This window comes from Stegostoma tigrinum, chromosome 23, assembly GCF_030684315.1.
Source record: "Stegostoma tigrinum isolate sSteTig4 chromosome 23, sSteTig4.hap1, whole genome shotgun sequence".
Taxonomy (NCBI): Eukaryota; Metazoa; Chordata; class Chondrichthyes; order Orectolobiformes; family Stegostomatidae; genus Stegostoma; species Stegostoma tigrinum.
In genome coordinates, this window is record NC_081376.1 from 27,754,340 (window position 1) to 27,779,795 (window position 25,456).

The window sequence follows — 25,456 nt, forward strand, 5'->3', positions numbered from 1 at the left end:
TAAAAAAAAAACAGAAATAGCCTAGGTCCAAAAAGGTGACCAGGTATTTCCCTTCCCTGAAGGATTTTGGTGAAATAATTGGGCTTTCAACAATCAGTGGTCATTTCACTAGTACTTATGTTAGCTTTCAATTTCAGATTTCATAAATTTAATTTAAACTCTGCCAAGTTGCATTTGGGATTTGAACCCTATCCTCAGAGAATTAGCCTGGATCTCTAGATAACGATTGTTACTATTCCCCAATATGTTCAGTACTGAGCAGGTTGAAATTTTAATGTTTTCTTTAGCTCGTGTTCAACACATCAGAACAATGCTACTTGGTAGGTGGATGTTGGAATCTAAGTACAACATCTTTCTGTATAAAATGCAGTCATTGTGTTGTTATTTATGAAAATAATTCTGCGATTACATTAAGGCACCAGGTAAGCATATTTCGTGTGCACCATACTGATGTATTATGGAGCAATTGATTTCTTTGACTATTTTAGTAACATTTTTAAAGATACACTATCGACTTTTAAAAACTTGTCTGATTAAAAAAATCTATTATCTGGAACAATTGGAAATGCTGTGAAATCATGTCGACAAGATGGTCACTGTCTATGATTTGAATTACCTTCTACTTTTTGTACCTATTGGACACTTTCAGTGACTTTGGGCTCTCTTTCAACCATTGAATATCTTTAACAAAGTGCATGAGAAACTACATCATATGAGGAAATTTAAATGTTAAGATTACCTCACAATTAATTGGTGTTGAAATATTGACTATCCTAATTCTTCTGTTCCATTCCTTTTAGTTCCTGGCTTCCCTTACCCAGCCGCCACTGCAGCTGCTGCTTACCGAGGGGCACACCTGAGGGGTCGAGGACGTACAGTTTATAACACATTCCGTGCTGCTGCACCACCTCCGCCTATACCAGCCTATGGCGGGTAAGTGCAACATCAAAAGGTTCGCAAATAATTTGAGAGGCAAGAAGTATTTTCCAGTGGAGTGCATGCTGGTCTTGGCTCACTGTGGAAAACAACACGGCATACAAACAGTCCAAATACCTGCAGCTAAACGTCTTGGCTGAAGCCATACGATGTAATTGTAATAATTACTAACTTGGACATTTGAATGGGCAGGCGTTTCCCTCATGCTTTGGGATCCTGACACCATGGACTAAATTGGCGTGCTAAGACTGCAATTGATAGTGGGGAGACCATCTCAGACCCTTCCAGAAGGTGGCATCCTATCTCTTTGTCCACTATGCAATTAGAAGGCTGGTCGATTTGGAGTTTACCAGGCCCACTGGGAGAACTGAGTGCTCCTGAGGCAGGTGGATGAACAAAAATAAGGCTACATGTGCCCTGACCAACAGAACAGTGCAGAAATAGACTATCACAAAGCTGAGGGGCCCCTTGGACTCCTCCACTGGACTGGAAGCTGGCCATGATTGTACCTTCTCATGTTCGAGGCCCTGTCTTATGGGCTATGAAGCCTTTGGATCCAATCCGCCTTTAGCCTGCATCTGCGAGGTCACATCCAGTGACCTGGTGCATTCTCAATACTGGAGGCGTGTGCATGTGGAGGGGGTAACACCTACTGTTGGTTCAAGGCCAGGCGGACTGCAAAATCACCCTTAATATGGGTAATCACCTTAATTGAATGTCCACCCCAATGCAGCAGACAGATGATCGCCTTAACAGCCTGCTGGGAAACTTTCCAATGATGGGATTACATCGGGAAACTATTCAACATGGCTTCCCCCTATTTTGGAAGCTACTCTACTTCCAACCCTGTCTCCATACATTGGCAGAGTCCAAGCTGAAGTATTTTCAATGGCATAAATCATTAAATAATGTCTGCCAGTCATTGAATACTGTAGAACATTATCAGATATGTATTTCTTTTGAAGATTACAAACATCTGATTCTTATGGAGGTTGGACAAAGTTCAGGAAATAATTTCCACGATTTAACAAATGAAAGTGGGATTCTTTATTCCTTTCTTTTCTGATCATCATCAGCTCATAGATTAACTCAACCATCACAATTAATTCAACCATCACAAATGTTAGTGGACGTTTCTTTTGCCATGCATGAGCCTTAAAAATCTTCAGACAGTTAATGCTGTGTGGGAGGGTTTAAACTAATGTGGCAGGGGGATGGGAACCAAATATTGGACAGAAAAGAGGTAGGAACGAAAGCTTGTAGGGAACTAGATAATGGAGTCAGTGTGACTAAAGGGAATAGGAGTCGGGGAGCAGATGATGAACACAAAGGGACAGGTGGTCTGAGGTGCGTTTGTTTTAATGCAGGAAGTTTAGTAGACAAGGCAGATGAGCTTAGGGCTTGGATCGGTACCTGGAGGTATGATGTTATTGCTATTACTGAGACTTGGTTGTGGGAAGGGCATGATTAGCAACTAGTTGTCCCAGGATATCGATGCTTCAGGCAGGATAGAGAGGGAGGTAAAAGGGGTGGAGGAGTTGCAGTAATGGTCAAAGATAATATCACAGCCGCACTGAAGGAGGGCACCATGGAGGACTCAAATAATGAGGCAATATGGGTAGAACTCAGAAATAGGAAGGATGCAGTAACAATGTTCGGGCTGTACTACTGGCCTCCCAACAGCGAGCGTGAGATAGAGGTACAAATATGGAAACAGATAATGGAAAGGTGGAGGAGAAACAGGGTGGTGGTGATGGGAGATTTTAATTTTCTCAACATTGACTGGGATTCATTCACTGTTAGGAGTCATGATGGAGCAGAATTTGTAAGATGTGTCCAGGAGGGTTTTCTAGAGCAGTATGTATGTAGTCCAACTCGGGAAGGGGCCATACTGGACCTGGTGCTGGTGAACCCGGCCAGGTGGTTGAAATTACAGTAGGGGACTACTTTGGGAATAGCGACCACAATTCCGTAAGTTTTACAATACTCATGGACAAGGATGGGAGTGGTCGTAAGGGAAGAGTTCTAAACTGGGGGAAGGCCAACTATACCAACGTTTGGCAGGATCTGAGGAATGTAGATTGGGAGAAACTGTTTGAAGGTAAATCCACATTTGATATGTGGGAGGCTTTTAAGGAGAGGTTGATTAGCGTGTAGGAGAGACATGTTCCTGTGAAAATGAGGAATAGAAAAGGCAAGATTAAGGAACCATGGATGACAGGTGAAATTGTGAGACTAGCCAAGAGAAAAAAGGAAGCATACATGAGGTCTAGGCGACTAAAGACAGACGACGCTTTGGAAGAATATGGGGAATGTAGAGCGAATCTGAAATGAGGGATTAAGAGAGTTAAGAGAGGACATGAGATATTGCTGGCAGACATGGTTAAGGAAAATCCCAAAGCCTTTTATTCATATATAAAGAGCAAGAGGGTAACTAGAGAAAGGATTGGCCCACTTAAGGACAAAGAAGGAAAGTTATGCGCTGAGTCAGAGAAAATGGGTGACATTCTTAACGAGTACTTTGCATCGGTATTCACCAAGGAGAGGGACATGACGGATGTTGCGGTTAGGGATAGATGTTTGCTTAGTCTAGGTCAAATTGACATAAGGAAGGAGGAAGTGTTCGGTATCCTAAAAGACATTAAGGTGGACAAGTCCCCAGGTCCGGATGGGATCTATCCCAGGTTACTGAGGGAAGCGAGAGAGGAAATAACTGGGGCCTTAACAGATATCTTTGCAGCATCCTTATACACGGGTGAGGTCCCAGAGGACTGGAGACTTTCTAATGTTGTCCCCATGTTTAAGAAGGGTAGCAAGGATAATCCAGGTAATTATGGACAGGTGAGCCTGACGTCAGTGGTAGGGAAGCTACTGGAGAAGATACTGAGGGATAGGATCTCTTCCCATTTGGAAGAAAATGGGCTTATCAGTGATAGGCAACATGGTTTTGTGCAGGGAAGGTCATGTCTTACCACCTTAATAGAATTCTTTGAGGATGTGACAAAGTTGATTGATGAGGGAAAGGCTGTAGATGTCATATACATGGACTTCAGTAAGGCATTTGATAAGGTTCCCCATGGCAGGCTGATGGAGAAAGTGAAGTCACATGGGGTCCAGGGTGTGCTAGCTAGATGGATAAAAAACTGGCTGGGCAACGGGAGACAGAGGGTAGTAGTAGAAGGGAGTTTCTCAAATTGGAGACCTGTAACCAGTGGTGTTCCACAGGGATCTGTGCTGGGACCACTGTTGTTTGTGATATATGTAAATGATCTGGAGGAAGATGTAGGTGGTCTGATCAGCAAGTTTGCTGATGACACTAAGATTGGTGGAGTAGCAGATAGTGAAGGGGACTGTCAGAAATTACAGCAGAATATAGATAGACTGGAGAGTTGGGCAGATGAATGGCAGATGGAGTTCAATCTGGGCAAATGCGAGGTGATGCATTTTGGAAGATCAAATTCAAGGGTGAACTATACAGTAAATGGAAAAGTCCTAGGGAAAATTGATGAACAGAGAGATCTGGGTGTTAGGTCCACTGTTCCCTGAAGGTGACAACGCAGGTCAACAGGGTGGTCAAGGAGGCATATGGCATGCTTTCCTTCATTGGGCGGGGTATTGAGTACAAGAGTTGGCAGGTCATGTTGCAGTTGTTTCGGACTTTGGTTCGGTCACATTTGGAGTACTGTGTACAGTTCTGGTCGCCACATTACCAAAAGGGTGTGGATGCTTTGGAGGTGCAGAGGAGGTTCACTAGGATGTTGCCTGGTATGGAGGGTGCTAGCTATGAAGAAAAGTTGAGTAGATTAGGGTTATTTTCATTAGAAAAACGGAGATTGAGGGGGGACCTGATTGAGGTCTACAAAATCATGAGGGGTATAGACAGGGTGGATAGCAAGAAGCTTTTTCCCAGAGTGGGGGTTTCAATTACTAGGGGTCATGAGTTCAAAGTGAGAGGAGGAAAGTTTAAGGGAGATATGCGTGGAAAGTTCTTTACACAGAGGGTGGTGGGTGCCTGGAACGCGTTGCCAGCGGAGGTGGTAGACGCAGACACGTTAGCATCTTTTAAGATATATTTGGACAGGTACATGGATGGGCAGGAGAGCAAATGGACACAGACCCTTAGAAAATAGATGACAAGTTAGACAGAGGATCTTGATTGGCGTAGGCTTGGAGGGCCAAAGGGCCTGTTCCTGTGCTGTAGGTTTCTTTGTTCTTGGTTCTTTGTTACTTTAAAAGTCACAAATTTACTCATTGAAGGAAGATTTCTTTTGCATTCAAGTCTTCCCATCATGTCTGGATTTCAAGTTGGTCTCCAGGAAATGGAGATGAAGTGCTGACCTGCTCAAAGTTGTTCAAGGATGAAATTTTGATGTTTGTAGTGAAGTTAATTTAAGCAGCAGGCTGAGGGGATAACATTGGCCCAACATGCCTGGCTTCAATGGGAAGTAATATTGGGCAGCATGTGCAATAGAGCTGTCATGATAATATCATTTTCTCCCCAGGTGGGTTAGGAATACTCACTAAATTCTGGACAGAAAATGCCAGAGACATCAGCTTTGAATTACTGTCAACCTATTACAGAAGAACATTTTGACTCAGTCAGGTGCTAGGCAGAAATGGTAGTCAGTGGGTTCCTGAATCAAGAGCCCTGAAGGTGATTCTCAATTGGGCTGTCAGCCTCATGTCCATAATGTAGATGAGGCATAAGTCTTTGGTTCAGTTGGAAGAATTACTGGTTCACTTTACTTTAATTCAAAGACCTACATAATTACAAGCATGGACTGAAATGAGAGATCAGTTTAAAAGTTTGATAGTTTTCATTTGGTTCCAAGATCCATGCCAGGTACATGGTTCGCAAATGTTACAGAATTTAGTAAGTTTATCAAAATAAGTACAAAAGTTATGATACATAATTAAAAAAACATGATCTTTTTCTCAGTGCTATAATTTGGGTTACCAGCTCACAGTACTGGTTGATTGGGCACTTGTCTCTTGTTCTCCCTGATGATTGAAGTTCTCTTCCTGAATTGGGTTTTCCTTTCTTGTTTATTAAACCACTAAGTATCGGTGAATATTTATCCTCATTAGCCACTACACCTTGTGCATGATCAAAGACATCCTGGATGCTAATTAGCTTGCTAACACAGGAGCAGCACGCGGATTGCTTAAACAATGTACACCTAATTCCAAGATAACAAAGTGTGAGGCTGGATGAACACAGCAGGCCAAGCAGCATCTCAGGAGCACAAAAGCTGACGTTTCGGGCCTAGACCCTTCATCAGAGAGGGGGATGGGGAGAGGGTTCTGGAATAAATAGGGAGAGAGGGGGAGGCGGACCGAAGATGGATAGAGGAGAAGATAGGTGTAGAGGAGAGTATAGATGGGGAGGTGGGGAGGGGATAGGTCAGTCTGGGGAGGATGGACAGTTCAAGGAGGTGGGATGAGGTTGGTAGGTGGGAAATGGAGGTGCGGCTTGAGGTGGGAGGAGGGGATAGGTGAGAGGAAGAACAGGTTAGGGAGGCGGGGATGATCTGGGCTGGTTTTGGGTTGCAGTGGGGGAGGGGAGATTTTGAAGCTTGTGAAGTCCACATTGATGCCATTGGGCTGCAGGGTTCCCAAGCGGAATGTGAGTTGCTGTTCCTGTAACCTTCAGGTGGCATCGTTGTGGCACTGCAGGAGGCCCATGATGGACATGTCGTCTAAGGAATGGGAGGTGCAAGTTGTTTATTGCGAACCGAGCAGAGGTGTTCTGCAAAGCGGTCCCCAAGCCTCCGCTTGGTTTCCCCAATGTAGAGGAAGCCACACCGGGTACAATGGATGCAATATACCACATTGGCGGATGTGCAGGTGAACCTCTGCTTAGTATGGAAAGCCATCTTGTGGCCTGGGATAGGGGTGAGGGAGGAGGTGTGGGGGCAAGTGTAGCACTTCCTGCGGTTGCAGGGGAAGGTGCCGGGTGTGGAGGGGTTGGAGGGAATGGAGGGGACTGTGGAGCGGACGAGGGAGTCACGGAGAGAGTGGCCTCTCCGGAAGGCAGACAATGGTGGGGATGGAAAAATGTCTTGGGTGGTGGGGTCAGACACCTAATTCCAAACTGTTTTCTTTACAAGTGATGATTGTCCTCAAGACATTACTTCCTTGATGTAACAAGCACTTTGTAAGATCATCCCTGTTGTATCAGCTTATCTCTCTTAGCTTACTGACTTCTGAGATCTTTGCCAAGATAATATGGTGCCAGTAGAACAATGTGTGTGTCTGTTTAGAAAATGAAGCAATTAAAGACCATCCCAAATATCCCAACTGCTGTGTCTAACTCGTCTACAAAACTCTAGCACCTTACCAAAAGAGCCATGCGTGACTCTACCATTTTTGTAGATGCCTCTCACAAATGATCTGAATTTATTTTCAAAAGACCATACTTGATTCATTTGTTTTTTAAAAGACTTGTTCCGTACTTCAAGTTACAAAATTAAGTCACTTTAAAACTGAGCCAGTTTACCTGAAACCATTCTACCTCAAAGCATCTTCATATTTGTTTTTAGCCAATGTTTACATTAGATTGAGCCAAATAAACAGCCATAGAACCATAAACCCATTACTTTACTTTTTTTTTCCTGGACTGTACAGCTAACTTTTTTGCAAAAGGTGTATTGTATCTACCCCAACTTAAACAATCAAAAATCCTCACTTGCTTAATCAAGTCAAAATTATTAAAATTAACTCAATCTAATGTAGTTTCCTAGCAGCTGCTGTTCGTGGTGTTTGAATTTCAGATTGTCTGCTTCACTGAAGGCATGATCGAACACTGATAATTAATCAGAGTTTGCAATAGTTAGCTATATTAGATAGCTGATCCAACACTGCATGGAATTCTGTAGCATTTTGAAGCAGGGATATAAGCAACCAACCTAACACAGATAGGAAAATCTTAAATTTCTCAGGAAATTAAAGGATACAGAAAATATGCAGGAAGTTGGGAGAGAAGATGGATAGGCGGTGTTAGATCAAGGAGGCGGGGATGAGAAGAAGGTTGTGGACGTGGGATGAGGCTAGGGGTGGGGAGATTTTTAAACTGGTGAATTCTGTGTTGAGACCATTGGGCTGTGGGATCCCAAGGCAGAATATAAGGTGTTGTTCCTTCAGTTTGCAAGTGGCATCGTTGTGACACTGGAGGAGGCCCGGGTTGGACATGCCACCAATCAAGTGGGAGGGGGAGTTAAAATGGTTGGCAACAAGATGGTGTTGTTGATTATGGCATACAGAGTGCAGATACTTTCTGAATCAGTCACCAAGTCTGCACTCGGTCTCATCGATACAGAGGAGACCACATTGGGAGCAACAGATATAGTAGACCAGGTTGGAGTGTGAACAGGTGAATCCCTGTTGGACTTGGAAAGATTGTCTGGGACCTTGGATGAAGTTGAGAGGGGAGGTGTAGCGGCAGATGTAGCATGTTCTGAGGCTGCAGGGAAAGGTGCCAGGTGTGGTAGGGATGTTGGGGAGTGTGGAGCAGATGATGGAGTCGCGGAGTGAATGGTCCCTACAAAAGACAGATAGGGTTGGGGAGGGAAATATCTCTTTGATGGTGGGGTTGGATTGCAGCTGGAGGAAGCTGGATGTGGAGGTTGGTGGGTGGTATATGAGGACCGGGAGATTCTTTCCATATTTTCATTGGAGGGAGTTGGAGAGCAGAATTGTGAGAAATGCAAGAGATGCAATTGAGGGCATTATCTGTCAATGGAGGGGGGATGTTGTGGTCCTTGAAGTTGGAGGACATTTGGGATGTCCAGGAACACTCCATCTTGGGAGCAGATGCGGTGGGGTGGAGGATTTGGGAGTAAGTGATTGCATTGTTGCAGGAAGGTGGGAGTCGGTGGGCTTGAAGTAGATGTCAGTGCTGAAATGGTTATCGGAGATGGAGATGGAGAGGTCCAGGAAGGGGATGGAGGTATTGGAGATGGCCCCGCCATCGCATCACAGTGGAAAATACAGTCATGGAGTCATACAGCACCGAAACAATCACTTCAGTCCAACTCATCCATGCTGACCAGGTATTATAAATAAATCTAGTTCCATTTGCCAGCATTTGGCCCATATCCCTGTAAACCTTTCCTATTCATATAGCCATCTAATGCCTTTTAAATGTTGTAATTGTACCAACCTCCACCACTTCTTCTGGTAGCTTGTTCCATACACACACCATCTTCTGCATGAAGAAGTTGCCCTTTAGGTCCCTTTTAAATAATTCCCCTCTCATCATAAACAGTAGTTTTTGACTCGCCCACTCCAGGGAAAAGACCTTGTCTATTTACCCTATCCATGCCCCTCATGGTTTCATAAACTTCTATATGGCCATCCCCGAGCCTCCGATGCTCCAGGGATAATACCACCAGCCTGTTCAGACTCTGTAGCTCAAATTCTCCAACCCTGGCAACATCCATGTTAATGTTTTCTGAATCCTTTGAAATTTCACAACATCCTTCCTATAGCAGGGAGACGACAGTTGCGTGTGGTATTCCAATAGTGACCGAACTAATGTCCTGGGCAGCCGCAACATGACCTCCCAATATATGTGGCTGCACTGGAGAATCAGCTATTGTGGAAGGTAATACTAACCTCTGCTGTCTCCTAGCACAGGCAGCATAACAAGTTAGGATTGCACAAATGACCTATCATCTTTGCAAGCTTTAGGTATGATAATTTCAAGCCTTTGGAAAACAAAAGACAAGCTGACCCCGCAACAGGGAGAATTAGTACATGATGAATGTGGTTGATTCATTCACCAGTACGCATCAATCTAACTCTTCCTGATGTGGAGACATAACATTAACAGAAACGGTTGAAAACCGGAAGTCTACATTCCGTAAAACCAGTGGATTTGGTCGCAGTGATGACTGATGGTAATAAATAGGAACCGCAGGACCTGATTTCCAAACAGATAGAAGATTCCCACAGGAAAGAAGGTCCCACAGCGGTCAGTGTTGATCAAGCTGAAATGTAATTACGGTGAACTAAATTAGCACACGAGGGAGAGAGGAATAGAAGGCGATATCTTGATTGGGTGAGAGAAAGTGAAATGGGAGGAGGCTGGTGTGAATTGTTGATCAAACGGCCAAGTTCTATGCTATAAATTCCTTCAATTCTGATTTTGTGACCTGCATCTTACCTTTGCATATTCAAATCCAGATATTTGTTGTCTTGTTAAAATACAATACAAATATATTGAAACTGGTTGAGTATGGGCGAAGAGCACATGCATTTACAGTACTTTATTTACACAGCTGAGTAAACATGCCTCCGTACCTTCATTTATCCTTCTCCATCTTGTGTGAATATCTAAATACTTCTTACCTTTGAGTTCAAACCACACGGCTGTACACTCAGCTTTTTATTTTTGAAGCATTGCAATTATTTTAAATCCTTTTTTTATAATCAGATGAGATTTTTTTTCCTTTGACTGTCCTCATATGCAAACACGTCCAAATGAAGATTCTTTCCGTTTTACTCATCCTGTGTACCAGTCTTCTTAAAGCTGTTCATTTTTTTTATTTGCACTTTCCCCTTTTCAATCTATTAACTCTTTTAGCTACTGACCATTGCATCATTAGTAGGGATAGCCTGTAACCAGTTTTTCATTTCCACAGTCAATTGGTGGTGTGCAGGTCAGTTGTCAGATAGTCAGAACACGTAGGGTTTGTTGGATGGATGTTTATTTTTAAGTTCATTGTTAATTTCATTAAAACAGTTCAGTAAACCAGCGAGCTGATTAATGCCTCATCATTTCTGCTTTATTCCTAACCAAATTTGTCCTAATTTGTTTTCCTGTTCTTTTGGCCAGAATAGCAGCATGGCCTGTGCTGCGGAGTGTAACACAGTTTCTATCATAACTGCCTGATCATCAGCCCAGGAATCTTCTTTTTCTTGGGCCATCCCTAGAGACAAGGGACGGCTTAAATATTGGTCAACTTGTTTTTGCCTTCAGTGTCCCTGAATGGCATTATCATTCACTATCCCAGATGAAATCATGTCAAGTTTGTATCTTCATTGCCAGTGCTTACTTTGTCGTTGACCCCCAATTCTCATGAAAGAGAAAATGAGCTTTTGGAAATGTGACCCTGCTGCAGCCTGCAAGCAGCCCAGTCTGAATCAGTTCATGACTGCAGTCCACCTCCATGTAACTGCTGTATCCCCTCCCCTCTGGGGCTGTGTGTCTGGCTGCAATAGTTGCTTGATGTCAGTGAGCATCTAAGCAGAAGCAGCAGAAATACAGTTCCTCAGTTGAGTTTGAGATAGCAGAATTGGTTCCATAGGGATCAGTACCGGGTCTACTTTTATTTTTCATTTACATAAACGATTTGGATGAGAATTTAGAAGACATGGTTAGTAAGTCTGCAGAAGACACCAAAATTGGTGGTGTAGTGGAAAGTGAAGAAGATTATCTAAGATTACAAACAGATCTTGATCAATTGGATCAATGGGCTGAGGAGAGACAGGTGGAGTTTAATTTGGATAAAGGTTGGATATTGCATTCTGATAAAATGAACAAGGGCAGAGTTAATGGTAGACCCCTGGGTGATGTTGTAGAACAGAGAGACCAAGGGGTTCAGGTACGTAATTCCTTGTAATATGTGTCATATGTAGACAGGGTGGTTCAGAAGGCATTTAGCATGCTTGCCTTCATTGCTCAGAACTTTGAGTGTAAGACTTGGGATGTCATGTTGAGGTTGCACAGGTGAGGCCTCTTCTGGAATGCTGTGTGCAGTTCCGGTCACCCTGCTAAAGAAAGGATATTATTAGATTGATGAGGGATCAGAAAAAAGTTACCAGGATGTTGCCAGGAATGAAAGGTTAAAGATAGAAAGATAGGCTGGATAGGCTGGGATTTATTCAGTGGACCATAAGAGATTGAGAGGTGACCTTACAGAGGTTTATAAAATTATGAAGAACATAGATAAGGTGAATAACAAGTGTCTTTTCCCTAGGTGGTGGGTTGGGGGTCGAGTTCAAAATTGGGGCATATTTTAAAGATGAGTGGAGAAAAATTTAAAAAGGACATGGGGGCAATTTGTTTTTACACAAAGAGTGGTTTATATATGGAATAATCTGCCAGAGGAAGTGGTGAATGCAGGTACAGTTATAACATTTAAAAGTATGCAATAAGTACACAAATAGGAGCGGTTTGGAGGGGTATGGGCCAAATGCAGGCAAGTGGAACTAAATGGACCAAAAGGTGTTTTTCCATGCTGATTCTGTACGTCCTGGGTGGTTATTGACTCCAACTGAAAATAACATCTCCCTGTGCTCCTCCCTCTTTAGAAACTTGTTCTTCTCTGCTTCCCTTGGGATAATTGTCCCTGATATGTTACAGGCCAGGAGCAGAGTCATTATAACACCAATGACTGGGAGCAAAGATGTGTGCAGAACCGTTGAAGCCAGAATCAATGCCTTCACTGTGTGCTGTACCATTCTTCACGGAGTTTACAGTCATGATCAGCATAAACCACCAAACAGTTCAGTCAACAGTTCATCTGCAAGAGTGTCATGACAGTTCCCAATGGTTTGTTGCACGAGATTGAGAGAGGGTGTTCACAGTGTACTCAGGTTGAAAGTGACATCACTAAACACAAATTGATGTTTCACACTCGCTGATGTTGTGATCTGCCTGCCCTGCATTGTTTTGGGCACATGGAGTATGTCAGTATAATGCATCCATCATAGCCAGTAACGCTATGCAGATGTGCTTCCGATGTCATTTTATACCTAAAACAACATTTATAACACCCAAAGTACAATTTAATTTTGCAAGCCGTATTTTTCTGGTTTCTGAAGCATACAAAACTAGACGTGATCCCAATAGAACAGCTTGCTGAAACTATTAACACAGCTCCTACCAGGAAACAGAATTTTCTGGATCACTTTGCAAGTATATTCCAGAACGATATATTGAGAACTTTCTTTAAGTGACAAAGGTCTTAATGACATAAATTTAGATTGCTTTAACTCAGTTTGATGCGAATAGAAATTTAAAATCTGAAACTTCTCCATGTTTAGCATTAATTGAACAAAGAATGGTTGGAATGGAAAATGAAACCATCCCACAGCAACTGTAGGAGGATCTCTCTAGATTGGACCGAGTTTGGGAAAGTCCATTGTTCAAGTGCTGTCCAGCCCTAAGCTTTATCAAACCTGTACTACAGGACTCGTAACATGGAATAAACATGTTCCATTTCACACCAGCATAAGTCTAATTCATCTGATTCGGATAATTATTTGCAAAATGTTTTTAGCGGGGGGAAACTGTTAGCCCTACTGCATAATGAATATATGCCTCCATATGTTGCAATCCGATTCAGGAACCACCACACTGATCATTTCTGTTATTGGCCTAGAATGAGCTGATAACAACATTTGTGACAGAACAAATGCATCATGCCATATATCATGTGGCTTTGCTTCTATGATTCCTGCATTTCCACAGATTTATTCAGTTGTTTCTGACATCACATGCTTTTTAACTGGTTTACATCTGTTCTGCAACCCTAAGCATTGGTATTGTAACCTTTACTGAGCTAACTAGTCCGGCAAAATACTGGTGTATACTCTTGCAAGTGAAAATGCATTAATTTGAATGTTTCTTTTTGTGTATGAATCTTTCCAGTGTTGTTTACCAAGATGGATTTTATGGTGCGGACATTTATGTAAGTATTCATGACATACATACAATATTCATTCATTTCTACCGCCGTTCCTCTTGCAGGTTTACTGGACATTGCCCCTTTGTTTTGACTTTATTATACTGCCAGTTAAAAAGCACAGTGCTGAAAATCAATTATACATCTGAGGTCAATACTTGAATTTTTTCCAATATTATTTTGAAATAGTTTTTGCTGATCGAGTGATGTTTGTCTCTCATTTATGTTATCTGAACACGGAGAGTGTGATCACCTAAAATATTAGCTTGATGTGTAGCAACATTATTCCTTTCTTGTTAATGAATGGAATTGTAAATGACTTCCATTTTGTTAAAGTTTTTTCCCCATGTGGTTTCTAAACATTTCATAATATGTTCTGTTCTATTTTTGGAAGGTTCGGTAGGCTTTTTGCTGGTATCTTTAATATGTGTGATATCGGCAGATTTTATGGTGTAAGAATAATGGTGCTCATTAAAGTGATAGATGGAAGAGTGACATCAAAGTATTATTAATGGCTGCTTCCAGTGACATTACTTAGCTTTCCTACCTCAGGCAAGCTTGACCAGTTCACATTGTACTAAGCTGGAGATTGGAACATATTTTCCACAAGTACATACATTGGCTGGTACACAATTCGAGGTTTTGAGCTCCTGGGGCTATATGAAAGATTCAAATTTGCACTGAATAACCAAGTCAGTGGTTTTCCAGAGAAGGATGTCCCAATTCTCAATTGAGTCATTAGATGAGACTTAGAATCAATAAAATTCCTACAATGTGGAAGCTCGCCATTTGGCCCATCAGGTCCACACCAACCTCCCAAAGAGTATTCCACTAACACCTACACTCCTACCCCATCCCTGTAACCCTGCATTACCTATGGCTAATCTACATAGCCCGCATATCCCTCGACACCACAGGCAGTTTAGCACCTCGCCTGTACATCTTTGGACTTTGCAATAGTGCCTTGCTTCATCTCATTGACACCCATCATACAACATGAAAATACAACAAAGTAATTTGTCTTTCCCAAAAAAAAGGAATGCCATAATGTTTGCACCACAGGAAGAGTCCATTCAGCCCACTGTGTTTGTGCCAACTCTCTGATAGAGCATCTCATTGAGTCCCTCACCCAACTTTTTCTCACAATCCGGCAAACTATTTCTCTTCAAATAATTATCCAATTCTCCTGTGAGGCTTCAATTGAATGCTCCTTTACCACATTTTCACATTGGCCATTCTAAGTCCATCCACTGGTTATATACAAATATTTTCTCTATATCATAATTGTTTTTCTTGTGACAAAGGTAGTAGTAACTGCAGATGCTGGAGAATGTGAGATAACAAGATGTAGAGCTGGATGAACACAGCAGGCCAAGCAGCATCAGGGGAGCAGGAAAGCTGACATTTCGGGCCTGGACCCTCCCTGGACCTTCAATGTTTTATCACAAATAGCAAAGTCCCCTTGCTCCCGCACCCACTTTCTAATGTATCTGCTCCTCAATCTATTGAACAAAATGAATCATGTTGCACTTTTCTGCATAACATTTCATTTACCACTTGACTACCCATTCCACAATCCTGTATGCATCGCCTTGAAGATTATCACTATCTTCAAAGTTTGTAATATTTCCAAATTTTGTGCTACCTCTTCATTTTACCTGAGTTTAAGATTATGACTTGTTCAGTAACATAGATCAAGAAAAGCAGGGACCCTCACGCTAATCTCTGGAGAACTCCGCTCTATAACTTCTTCCATTATGTAAACAATCGCTCACGACTACTTCCTGTTTCCTATCATGCGACGAATTTCATATCCATGCTGCTCCTGTTCTTTTTATTCAGTGGGGTCTAATTCTGTTGGCAGGCTGCCAAGTGACATTTTATCAATGTCTTTTGTCAGTCCATGCATACCACACCAAAAAAACTGAGCCAGATTAGAATTAGAAGCGATGAGTTTCAATTTTAGAATTTGTCAGTTCTAAGAGTGAAGGTTGTATGGAGTTGGATAGGCTGCAAAACTGAAGATATAAGGGAAGGTAGGAATATCAAAGCTCTGATAGTGGTACATTTTTGGAGCCTCCCAAGTTAGTTGTTGAATTAAGACACTTGTTTCTTGAGACATGTGAGCAGGAAAGCTCCTAATTGCTGCTTAAGACTCTGCAAGCTTTTAGGTTTTTTTTTGTTTTTGAGTCTTAAAATTACATTTCTCCATTATTTAAATTAGCGCTGTTTATTGCTCAGATAAAGTTTAACTTCAGGTTTGCACTTTGATTTAGCACTAATACCTGCTCATTTGAAAATGATAGCATTTCTTCAGGGCAATGACATTTTCAAATTTCAAATAAATTAAAACAAAATAAACTAATTTTCAGTACTTTGCAAAATAAATCCATTTTATATAATGCTGAAATTTGTATCATTAGAATTTTCCCCTGGAAGCTGTCTTCATTCAGATTTCTTTCCAACATTGCACAATTAAATCTCAGCCCTCCAAGTTTAAATTGATTAAATTTAATTGACAAAAATATAAAAATGCATCAGACAACATGAGAAAATATAAATTACACTGGCTTCTCAGCCACTCCAATTCATCTCTCTGATGATTACGAGCAATTACACTATGTGAAACTTTAGTAAACAGAGCAGTCATAGAGTCACAGCATGGAAACGTAATCATTGGTCCAACTCATTTATGCCAACCAGATATCCAAGATAAATCTAGCCCATTTTCCAGAATTTAGCCCACATCCCTCTAAACCCTTTTTATCCATATACCCATCCAGGTGCCTTTTAAATGCTGTACTTAATGGCAGCCCCCACCACTTCCTCTGGGAGCTAATTCCATTAACGCACCACCCTTTGCATGAAGAATGTACCCCTCACATCCCTCTTAAATCTTTCCTCTCTCATCTTAAACCTATATCCTCCACTTTTTGATTTCCCCCACCCCAGAGTAAAGATCTCGCCTATAAACCCTATCCATGCCCCACATGATTTTATAAACCTCTGTAAGGTGACCCCTCAGCCTCCGAAGCTTCAGGGGAAATAGCCTCCCCATACCTAAAACCCTCCATCTCTGGCAACATTCTTGTAAAACATCTCTGAAGCCTTTCAAGAAGAAAATATTTCCATGTTAAGAGGAGAATATGGCACAGAAATCCCTCTTCAAAATTCAAAACCCCACATTCTTCCTTTTGGTATTGAGTTGGTGATACTCAATTTGTATGATTTTAGGTTATCAAAGGTTCAGTATGAGATCCAAAGCTGAAAAGGAATGGTTTATTGGGCTCAGGGGTTATTCTTCTTTTTTTGCACACCGAGCATTATTTCAGTTTCATTATTGAGTGGTATAACAAGAAGCTGTGTGTGGCAATAAGTTAGTGCAGTATGAAGTCCTGGATAGTGAGCAAAGCATCATATTGTATGCAGATTGCTGTTAAATAATATTCCTAACTCTGAGATAAAAGGGGAAGTTGTTAATGCAGGAAGGGTTAATATTGAGAGAATATTAACCATTTTGGAGTGACTGAATAACTAGAGCTTGGAGATGAATGGTGGCAAAAATATTGTGAATGAGTGTTGATTTCAGGTGGTAAATCATGGCTAAAAGCTTACTAACTAGGACTTATTTAAGTTTTTTCTTTTCCACTGCACTTGCACAAATACCCAGTGAGAAGGATGTCCCAAAGGATAGTGGGGTAGCCACTTTCAACCACATTTTAATTGGATCATAAATGGTGTTTGCTTTATCTATAGAGGCTGGATTCTGTATGATAATTGGCATGCTGAGATCATTTAGAAATGGTTGATATAACATTCTGGCCCATTGAACAGGAGACTCTGCTGTTCTCACAGTTTGACAATCAATGCATCACTGCCCACAGCTCATGCTGATTGTGCATTTGTTTGTCCTGTTGCTTAATTGAAGATGTATAATTACCCAACTTCCAAAAAAAATTCAAGAGCTAGTTTAATTAAAATCTAATTTCTACAAGAATAACCCAAATCCAACTGACAAATTTTTGAAGAATGAAGTTTTTTTTAACAGAGCCAGCAAATACATACATGTTGATATGTTCGGGATACCTTGAGAGAATATATTGGACCCTTTAGTATTTTCAACATTTGTACAGCAGGTGGTCAATTTCTTTGTACAAAGTCATGCATTGTACTTGAGCAGAGTAAACCTGTGTGCCTCTAAATTAAGTAAATAGGAATACAGTCCCCACTTCTCAACAACAAAACACACTCAGATTAGTAGCATGGATTGGTGCTTTTTTATGTGTTTATTTTTGGATGTTATTTTCTGTGTCATCTCACACTTAAACCTGAAAGACTGATTTAATGAATGTCTAATTTATCAAATTTACACATTTTAGATTCAAGGATTTTACATAAGATAATAAATTACATTTTAAAACTGTTATGAGCATAGGCTTGACACAATAAATCAACTTAATAGTGAGAAGTAATTTACAATGCCATTAAATGATTCATTTAACTTGGCAAAATAAGAATTTTATATTTCTTTCCTATTTAAAATTTATATGCTGTCTGTTTTTTGTTTGCCTAAATAGGGCAGTTGATCTGGCCATGTCTGACTCCAGAACTCTGTCAATCCTGCTACTTAACTGACAGTTCAGGGATACATGGGGATGGTACAGAAGATCAGTGACTTTTTGCTTTATTCCAGCTGAAATATACATGTGTATCCTACTCAATATCTTCCACTAATGACTGAACTTAGATTGGGAATCCTGTGCACAAGAAGTAATAGGCAAACAGGGCTATCCTAATATTGAATGATTCCACACATCAGTGCATGCAATGCATCAGTGGACGGCCCATATAATTTGTCCTTTAAAATACTTGTATTTATGTGCATGACAATAGATGTTGGTATCTATTTTAGATTATCAAGTATCAGAACATTCGTTATTTGTCAAGAAATTCTGAGCCCAATCATTTATTCAGTCTCACAAGATCCAAGAAGACTTCTCACACTTTGAATATATGTTACTGTTATAAGGATGCTGGGAAATTGTTTATCCTCTTCATCATCTGGGAAAATAAAATTTGCAGGCCAGATCTAACTTGACAAACAATGTGGTAGGCTATGGCAAAATGGCAACAAAAATTGTATGTCTCATACTGCAAGAAGAGTTGCAAATTCATGTTCCAGCTGACAAATAAATTCCATGAGTTCATCAAATATGAAATCATTAGTTCAGACAGAAATCGCAATTTGCTTCCATAAGTGTTTAAAATACTAGGCATTCTGTACTTTGAAACTGCAAACAGACTGAGCTGCTTTTTTTAAATTGTTTCAGGGTGGGTACACTGCCTACAGGTATGCCCAACCTGCCACTGCCACTGCTGCAGCCTACAGCGACAGGTAAGGAAATCTCACCTTTGTGGATTTATCATATCGTAAATTACATGACGGAGTACTAGTTTAAAAATAAGGAACTGGTTCTTAGTAAATAATGGATAATCGCTCAAACAAATAACACGGTTGAGTGTGATTTTATGGAAGCCACTGCTCCAAGGTTAACGTGGCTGCTCTAAATTGGCTGAGCCATGGTGCAGAGGTGCCTGTGATGGACTGGCACAGATAAAATCAGAAGTCACACAATACCAGGTTACAGTCCAACAGGTTTGTTTCACAAGTTTTCGGAGAGTATCCCTGATGAAGGGGCTATGTTCCAAAAGTTTGTGATTTCAAATAAACCTGTTGGACTACAACCTGGTGTCATGTGACTTCTGACTTGGTTGAGCCATAATTTTTTTTCTACAATGTACTTGATACTGTTATGCCACTTTCTAGGCATTGATTTGGACTGGTTCTGAACTTGCAGCTATTTTGTGTAAAATTCTGAAAAAGGTTTCTAAATCCTATTAAAAAGAAACTGATTTGCCTTCTAGAGCTTGACTTGCTTTCATTTAACTTGAAAATCTAAAATGGTTTAATGAAAACTAAGTTGAAAAGAGCAAATTGACTTGAGTTTTAGTGTGTAGCCACAGTCTCAGAAAGAGCAAATTGAGAGTTTTCAAACATTTCTACTTCCATTGTAACTTAAAATGCCCTGAAAAACCGTAAAAATACAGTAGAACCTCATCGCCCATAATCTGCCAGGAGAAAAGGCAGAACTCAGTTATTACTATCAGTCCTGTAGATGGCTTCTTACAATGTATTGCTTTGTTTACTCTTCGCTCCCTGAAATATAGTCAATGCTTCATATAAACTAAACCTCAAGTGAAATAAGCTGCACCCCTTCCTGATAGTTAGTGCAGGGCGGGATGTCATTACTGTTCTCTTGGCTGAGCCACCAAAGGAAGCAATTGATTACAAATCAATATTGCAAAAAGGGGGAGATGAATACATCTTCACCAACAGAGCTGCAGATAAAGCTTTCATTCTTTTGATTAACATTTCACACCTCATTTGATTGTCTTTCCCAAAAACAAATTATTAACTTTCTTAACAGTTCCAAATTAATTTGCATAAGTTGGTTTATTTCATCAGAATGATATAATCTCACAAGCAATGAGGATTAGTTGTGTTTTGGAATACTTAATGGAAAGTGAAACAAGCTTTAGCTCGATAAACAACTGATAAACAGAGGAATATGTTATTCAGGTTAGATGAAGAAGAATGAGTGGGAGTTTTTGTGGAGAATAATTGTGGCATAAACCAGCTAGATTGAATGGCTTGCCATCCATGTAAGAGATGAAATGTCATTGAATACCTCTGTAGAGAACAAAATGAACTGAATTTTTGATTTTTGATAAAAGATAACATAGTATTTGCTCCCATGATTGAAACAGCTTCATTGTTCTCTTTTCTGCAATTATTTTTCCTTCTGTGTCACTTTCAAGCTACCGAATTTGACTGGTTCTGGATTTGCAGCAGCTTTGTCTGGGTAATCGTTGCTCTCTTGTACCTCACCAAGTGATACTAAAGGCCAGAAAACTATCTCACTGTAGGGACATCACTGCATACTTCCACCCTCACCCACAGTCCTCACAAATGCATTTGATTGTGGGGAACACTGAAGTACTATCAGAAGCAGTAACTGTGGATGATTTTGCTTTCTTTCTTCCCCAACCCAGGGTCTAAGGCAGTTTGTTTCTGCTACCTTGGTAGAGGCTGGAACTGATCTTGCTCATTATGACTTAGCATCACATTTGACATATTCACATTCTGACTGTTGGAAGAACTGGCAATCTGTTTGTATATATTTTTGCTTGAAAGCAAATTTATTGGAAAGTCTTCGGAAATCCAAAACAAAATTGGCATAGACCAATAGGCTTGGTTGAGGAATTAAAAATGGAAATTTGCTGGAAACACGTAGCAACTCTCGTAACATCTGAGGACGTAGAAACAGAGTTACCATTTGAAACATAATACCAAGAGTTTCCAGGTGGGGCCCAGACCTGACAATTTGATGAACGCTGGGTCACAAAACCATTCGCAATCAGCAGTGCTGTTTTTGAACTGAAATGGTTTCATTGGCCAGGAGGCAACCAGAGCTTCCCATCATAGGCAGTAAGAGCTTCTAGGAAGCTGGAGCAGGAGCAAAGGCAGATCCAGAGATCCAGCAGCATTGGTGACAATAAAAAGGACCATGTAAGGGCAATAAAAAATGAAAGTACAGCCCAAGGCTAGCTCCAAGTTGATCCAATGACCAAGGCAACAAAGCTTTACTTTTGGCGCCATGATGAACATGTGCAGACGTCCATGAAAACGTTCAGATTTGCAGATATAAAATTTTAAATTTCATTTTGGTCAGCTTCCTTAACAAGCTCCTTAAGGAACACAAGGGGCCTTTATTTGGTACACATTTCCTTCTTCCACTATCACAGCGATAATTGTACACTGTTTCAAGGCCATTGGAATCCCAAGTACGTTTCCGGAACCACAGCTTTTAAATTGCACCAGCACAATGTCCTGACACAGATCCTTTGAAAATTTGACACATTAGCTCTCCTTCACTCTTCACAGCCTCTGCCAGATCTGCTGAATGTTTGCAGCATTTTCTGTTTGCAGTCTGAGATTTCCAGAATGTGCAGTATTCTGTTCTTGCATGAGGTTTGGTGGAGGGCTGTTTCAGGATCTCGTTCTAACCTCAAGTTGACCACCTGTTCAGATCAGGATTACCCCCTGGATAGTAGATTGCAGTAGTTTTGCTTACACTTAATTAATAATTCAATATTTTTGCAATGTTGTATCAGTTAACTCATGGTAATAGTAAAAGGAGATAGAGTTAATTGATGGACGATAGACTTTAAATCATGTCCTTTCAATTGAATCTTATTCTGGTGTTAGAACTAGCCCATAAATTTTAAAAAGCCCATGAAGGCTACATAAGCGTGGATTCCAAGGGAGTTGGGCAAGGGAGCGCGAGGTACGTAAAGTGTACCATTCAGATCCCTCCGCATAGAAGAAAAGTAAGTTCCAAATGAACGGTTATTAAAATGCCTGCTTCTCACTAACGATATGCTATGAATGATCTCAACTGGCTGAGGACCAGACTTCTACCACCCAGCCCCTTTGGAAGCAAGGCCCATCCTCGAGCTGCCAGCCTATAAAAGCTGATTAGCTGATCTACCAATCCCAGTGGCACCAGTCTCAGTGGTGGACACTGCTGGGATTGCAGACATCTCCATGAGGAAGAGTGAGGTAGGCCCTAGTTTCTAGGATAGGAAGGGATTGGTCATTCTTGCAAGGGGAGAGGAAGCTTGGAGGCCAAGGGGGAGAGGGACAAAGTGTGGGTGATATCTTGCATTGGGGTGTCTTGATGCATACAGGATTACCCCCACCACTTCCCAGTCCCACAAAATCAGTTTAAAAAATGCAATTTACATTATACCGCTGCCCCACCTCATCCCGACATTAAGCATGCCCCCCCAAGCAGACTAAAATCTAGGCCATTGTCGACAGTACAGGTTGCAATTGTGATCAGTTGTGCTAATAAATGTTTTAAAAGTTCTACCAAAGAATGAGTTAGTATAATTGAAATATTTCACTCCAAAGGAAACTCAAGCTTTAACTCATTCAGTCTTTATTGTCCTCAGCTCACATGCAGCCATGTGAAGCTGATAAATCGCCGTTCTCATATTTAATTACTGCATACTTCTTGGCTAACTACCAATCATACCACAAGAGTTGGATTTTCCATTTTGGTGAGTAGTTTGTTCTGTGAGCATTCAGGAAAAAGATTCTTATTTAATAAAACAGTAGGCAAAAGATGTTTGGAAAGATTTGCACCCAAAATATGAAGATAACTGAAGTGTCCTTACTCATTTGTTCTGTTAAGCAGTTGAAATGCTGGCATTTGACAAACTATTGGCAGATTGCTTTGTTTTAGACTTTGTTTATCTACAATGTTCTTTTAATCAACATGGGCTTGACTTAATCTTTTTTTTTCTCTGTTACTGTTCATCTAGAGGCAGTCTGGCACTAAACCAAATCCTCCACCTTATCCACACACAGTTATGCTGTCATGTATTGCTGAACAATATATCATGGAGGAATTTTATAGATTAATTGTGGATTTGGATCCCTATCTTTTATAACAGTCCAAACATATACAGCAGAGTTGAAGCCTCAAATTCCCCCTGCCTTTCATAATTTGTAGATCTATTGGCCTTTGAAGTGTTCACACTTACGCCATCTGACATGCCACACAGACTCCCAGCAGGAGCAATCGATCCTGGCAATGCTACCATCACTTTTCATCTCTGATCTCAAATTTCTTACAAGAGAATGAGAGAATTGACTTTATAATTGGCACACAGTTTCTTTATCAATACTTTCCAGGTCCCAGATGGAAGTTTGATTGACATGCTATAGTTTAACATTTATCCACTTAACTCTTGTTTTTGAGGTATGCTGACCAACATCACAGAATGTACTTTAAAATGAAAACTTTTGTTATTTTTAAGTTAGAGAAATTCAGTATATAACCCTTCATTATTTTTTAAAATTGTCTTGCGTTTAAAGGTGGTAGCCTGAGTGAAGTTATTTGTGCTTGCCCCTAAAATGCAACCTGCCCTTTCCTGTAGTGTTCATGCAGAACAATGCTTATTTTAAGATTGATTCAAACTGTTCTTACATTGGTGTGACAAATGTGATGGAGCTTCCTTGCTGTTCATGGTCAACTTTTGAGGATAACCAGGAGTTTGTTTGTTTTTGTCTTTCTCAAATACGTTAGCAAGTTTCCCTGTGTTTTCCCTCTTTTTTGCCTCTTGTAAATTAGTAAAAGAACAATTTTGTTGGCTATGCAATAAGACGATTGTAGTACTTATTACATATCTGTAATAGCCGGTTAAGTCCTGTAAATTGTCTTAAAATGCAGAATGGATAGGACATTTTTATTGCAATATGATAATGCTAAAGATGTATAATATTTTATGAGTCTGGTGCAAGATGGAAGATGGTTATAAAGTACTAAATTGCCGTTGTCTGAATTGGATTGCGCTGTCGACTGATCTTACAATGAATATGAGGACATCTTAAATCTACTGATTGCCTTGTTTATCTTTGCTTTGGAAGGTTCAGGAGTGTTAAGGCCGTAGAATTTCCTGTGTAAGCAATGTTTTGAATCAATGAAACTACAGTATACTATTGTTTTCTAATCACTCCACACATCGTTTCATTTGTGTCATGTGTAAGATAGATGTATGTTGTTTGCACGCTTGCACAAAACCTAGAATGCAATAACGCCTGCATATAAAACTACAGTGTGTTATTCTTTCACATTATGTTATATTGCATTTTGTTGTCATGGATTTACATTGTATATTTCGAGTGGAACCCAAAATAAGCCTTCAGTTGTAAATAGCATACTTGAATATGCAAAAAAAGCACGTTATTTTATTTTGTTAATTTATTTTTTTTAAATACTATTTTACGATTTTCTGCAATTTTTTTGTTACAAGTGAGTTTCATCAGATGTGATTTTGGAATGCAATAAGATTGCACGAAATGTGGCACAGATAATAAATTGATACCAACAAAATGGTCACAAATCACAGTACTAGTTTTTTTAAAAAAGAGCACAAGGGCCAATGGTTATTTGTTTTGAGTAATCAAACAGCAACAGATCGTTGAACACAATTAACTGAGTACACATTCATCAGGATTACATCCCTAACATGTATTAAACCTTGTTTCAGAAAGATAAACTGCTCTTGTTTTATAAACAAAAACACAAACAGCAGAACAACTGATTCAAGCTACTATGTATTACACAATGCATGTGCATAGCTAAAATCTTGTCACCAAGTATGTTGAAAGCATGTTCATTGAAGAGTGTATAAGTACGAAAGGCACTGTAAAGGATCTGTGCTGACCCTTTGTCATTTCACACTTGGTAGTACTCTGAAGCCCTTTCATACCTTATCGGTCTCAGGGAAGAGGGATAGATTGTCATTTTGTCAGTGCATATTCACTTGATGAATCAGTTTATCTGCAAAGCTGTATCACTTCTGACAGATCCATCACACAAGTTCACTGTGTGGCTTCTTGAGCAAAGCCCCAGGGCAAGGTTTTTTTGCCTTGTTTGGCTGCCTGGTGGTTTTTGATTTGATTGGTGCATTTTGTTGTGTGCAGTGTACTGGCTTGTGTATCATAGCTTGCAACCAGGGTTCCTTTCTTGAAAATCATTGAATTACTAGATCAAAATATATGCCATTGAATAAATTTATCTTTTGACTGTTTGCATTTCTATTTCCATGCATTTGCACTTTGTACATTGAATGCAGTATCATGAATTCCAGTTTGCATGCGCTACACCAGTATGCTTTTAGATGCTGTTGGTATG

At 40.4% G+C, this 25,456-nt stretch overlaps 1 protein-coding gene across 32 annotated transcripts in view; it reads left to right on the top strand.

Annotated features, from left to right (window-relative positions):
• The window catches only part of rbfox1 (RNA binding fox-1 homolog 1), a 2,011,452-nt gene that overhangs the window by 1,954,209 nt on the left and 31,787 nt on the right, over window positions 1–25,456 (top strand). For 24 of the 32 annotated variants that reach the window (XM_059654014.1, XM_059654018.1, XM_059654023.1 and 21 more), the window contains 4 exons: window positions 801–933; window positions 13,595–13,634; window positions 18,959–19,023; window positions 24,187–24,219. In XM_059654014.1, coding sequence (XP_059509997.1) covers window positions 801–933; window positions 13,595–13,634; window positions 18,959–19,023; window positions 24,187–24,219 — 271 coding nt within the window. The remainder of the gene's footprint in view (window positions 1–800; window positions 934–13,594; window positions 13,635–18,958; window positions 19,024–24,186; window positions 24,220–25,456) is intronic. The other 8 variants (XM_059654035.1, XM_059654034.1, XM_059654007.1 and 5 more) reach the window with 1 other exon arrangement.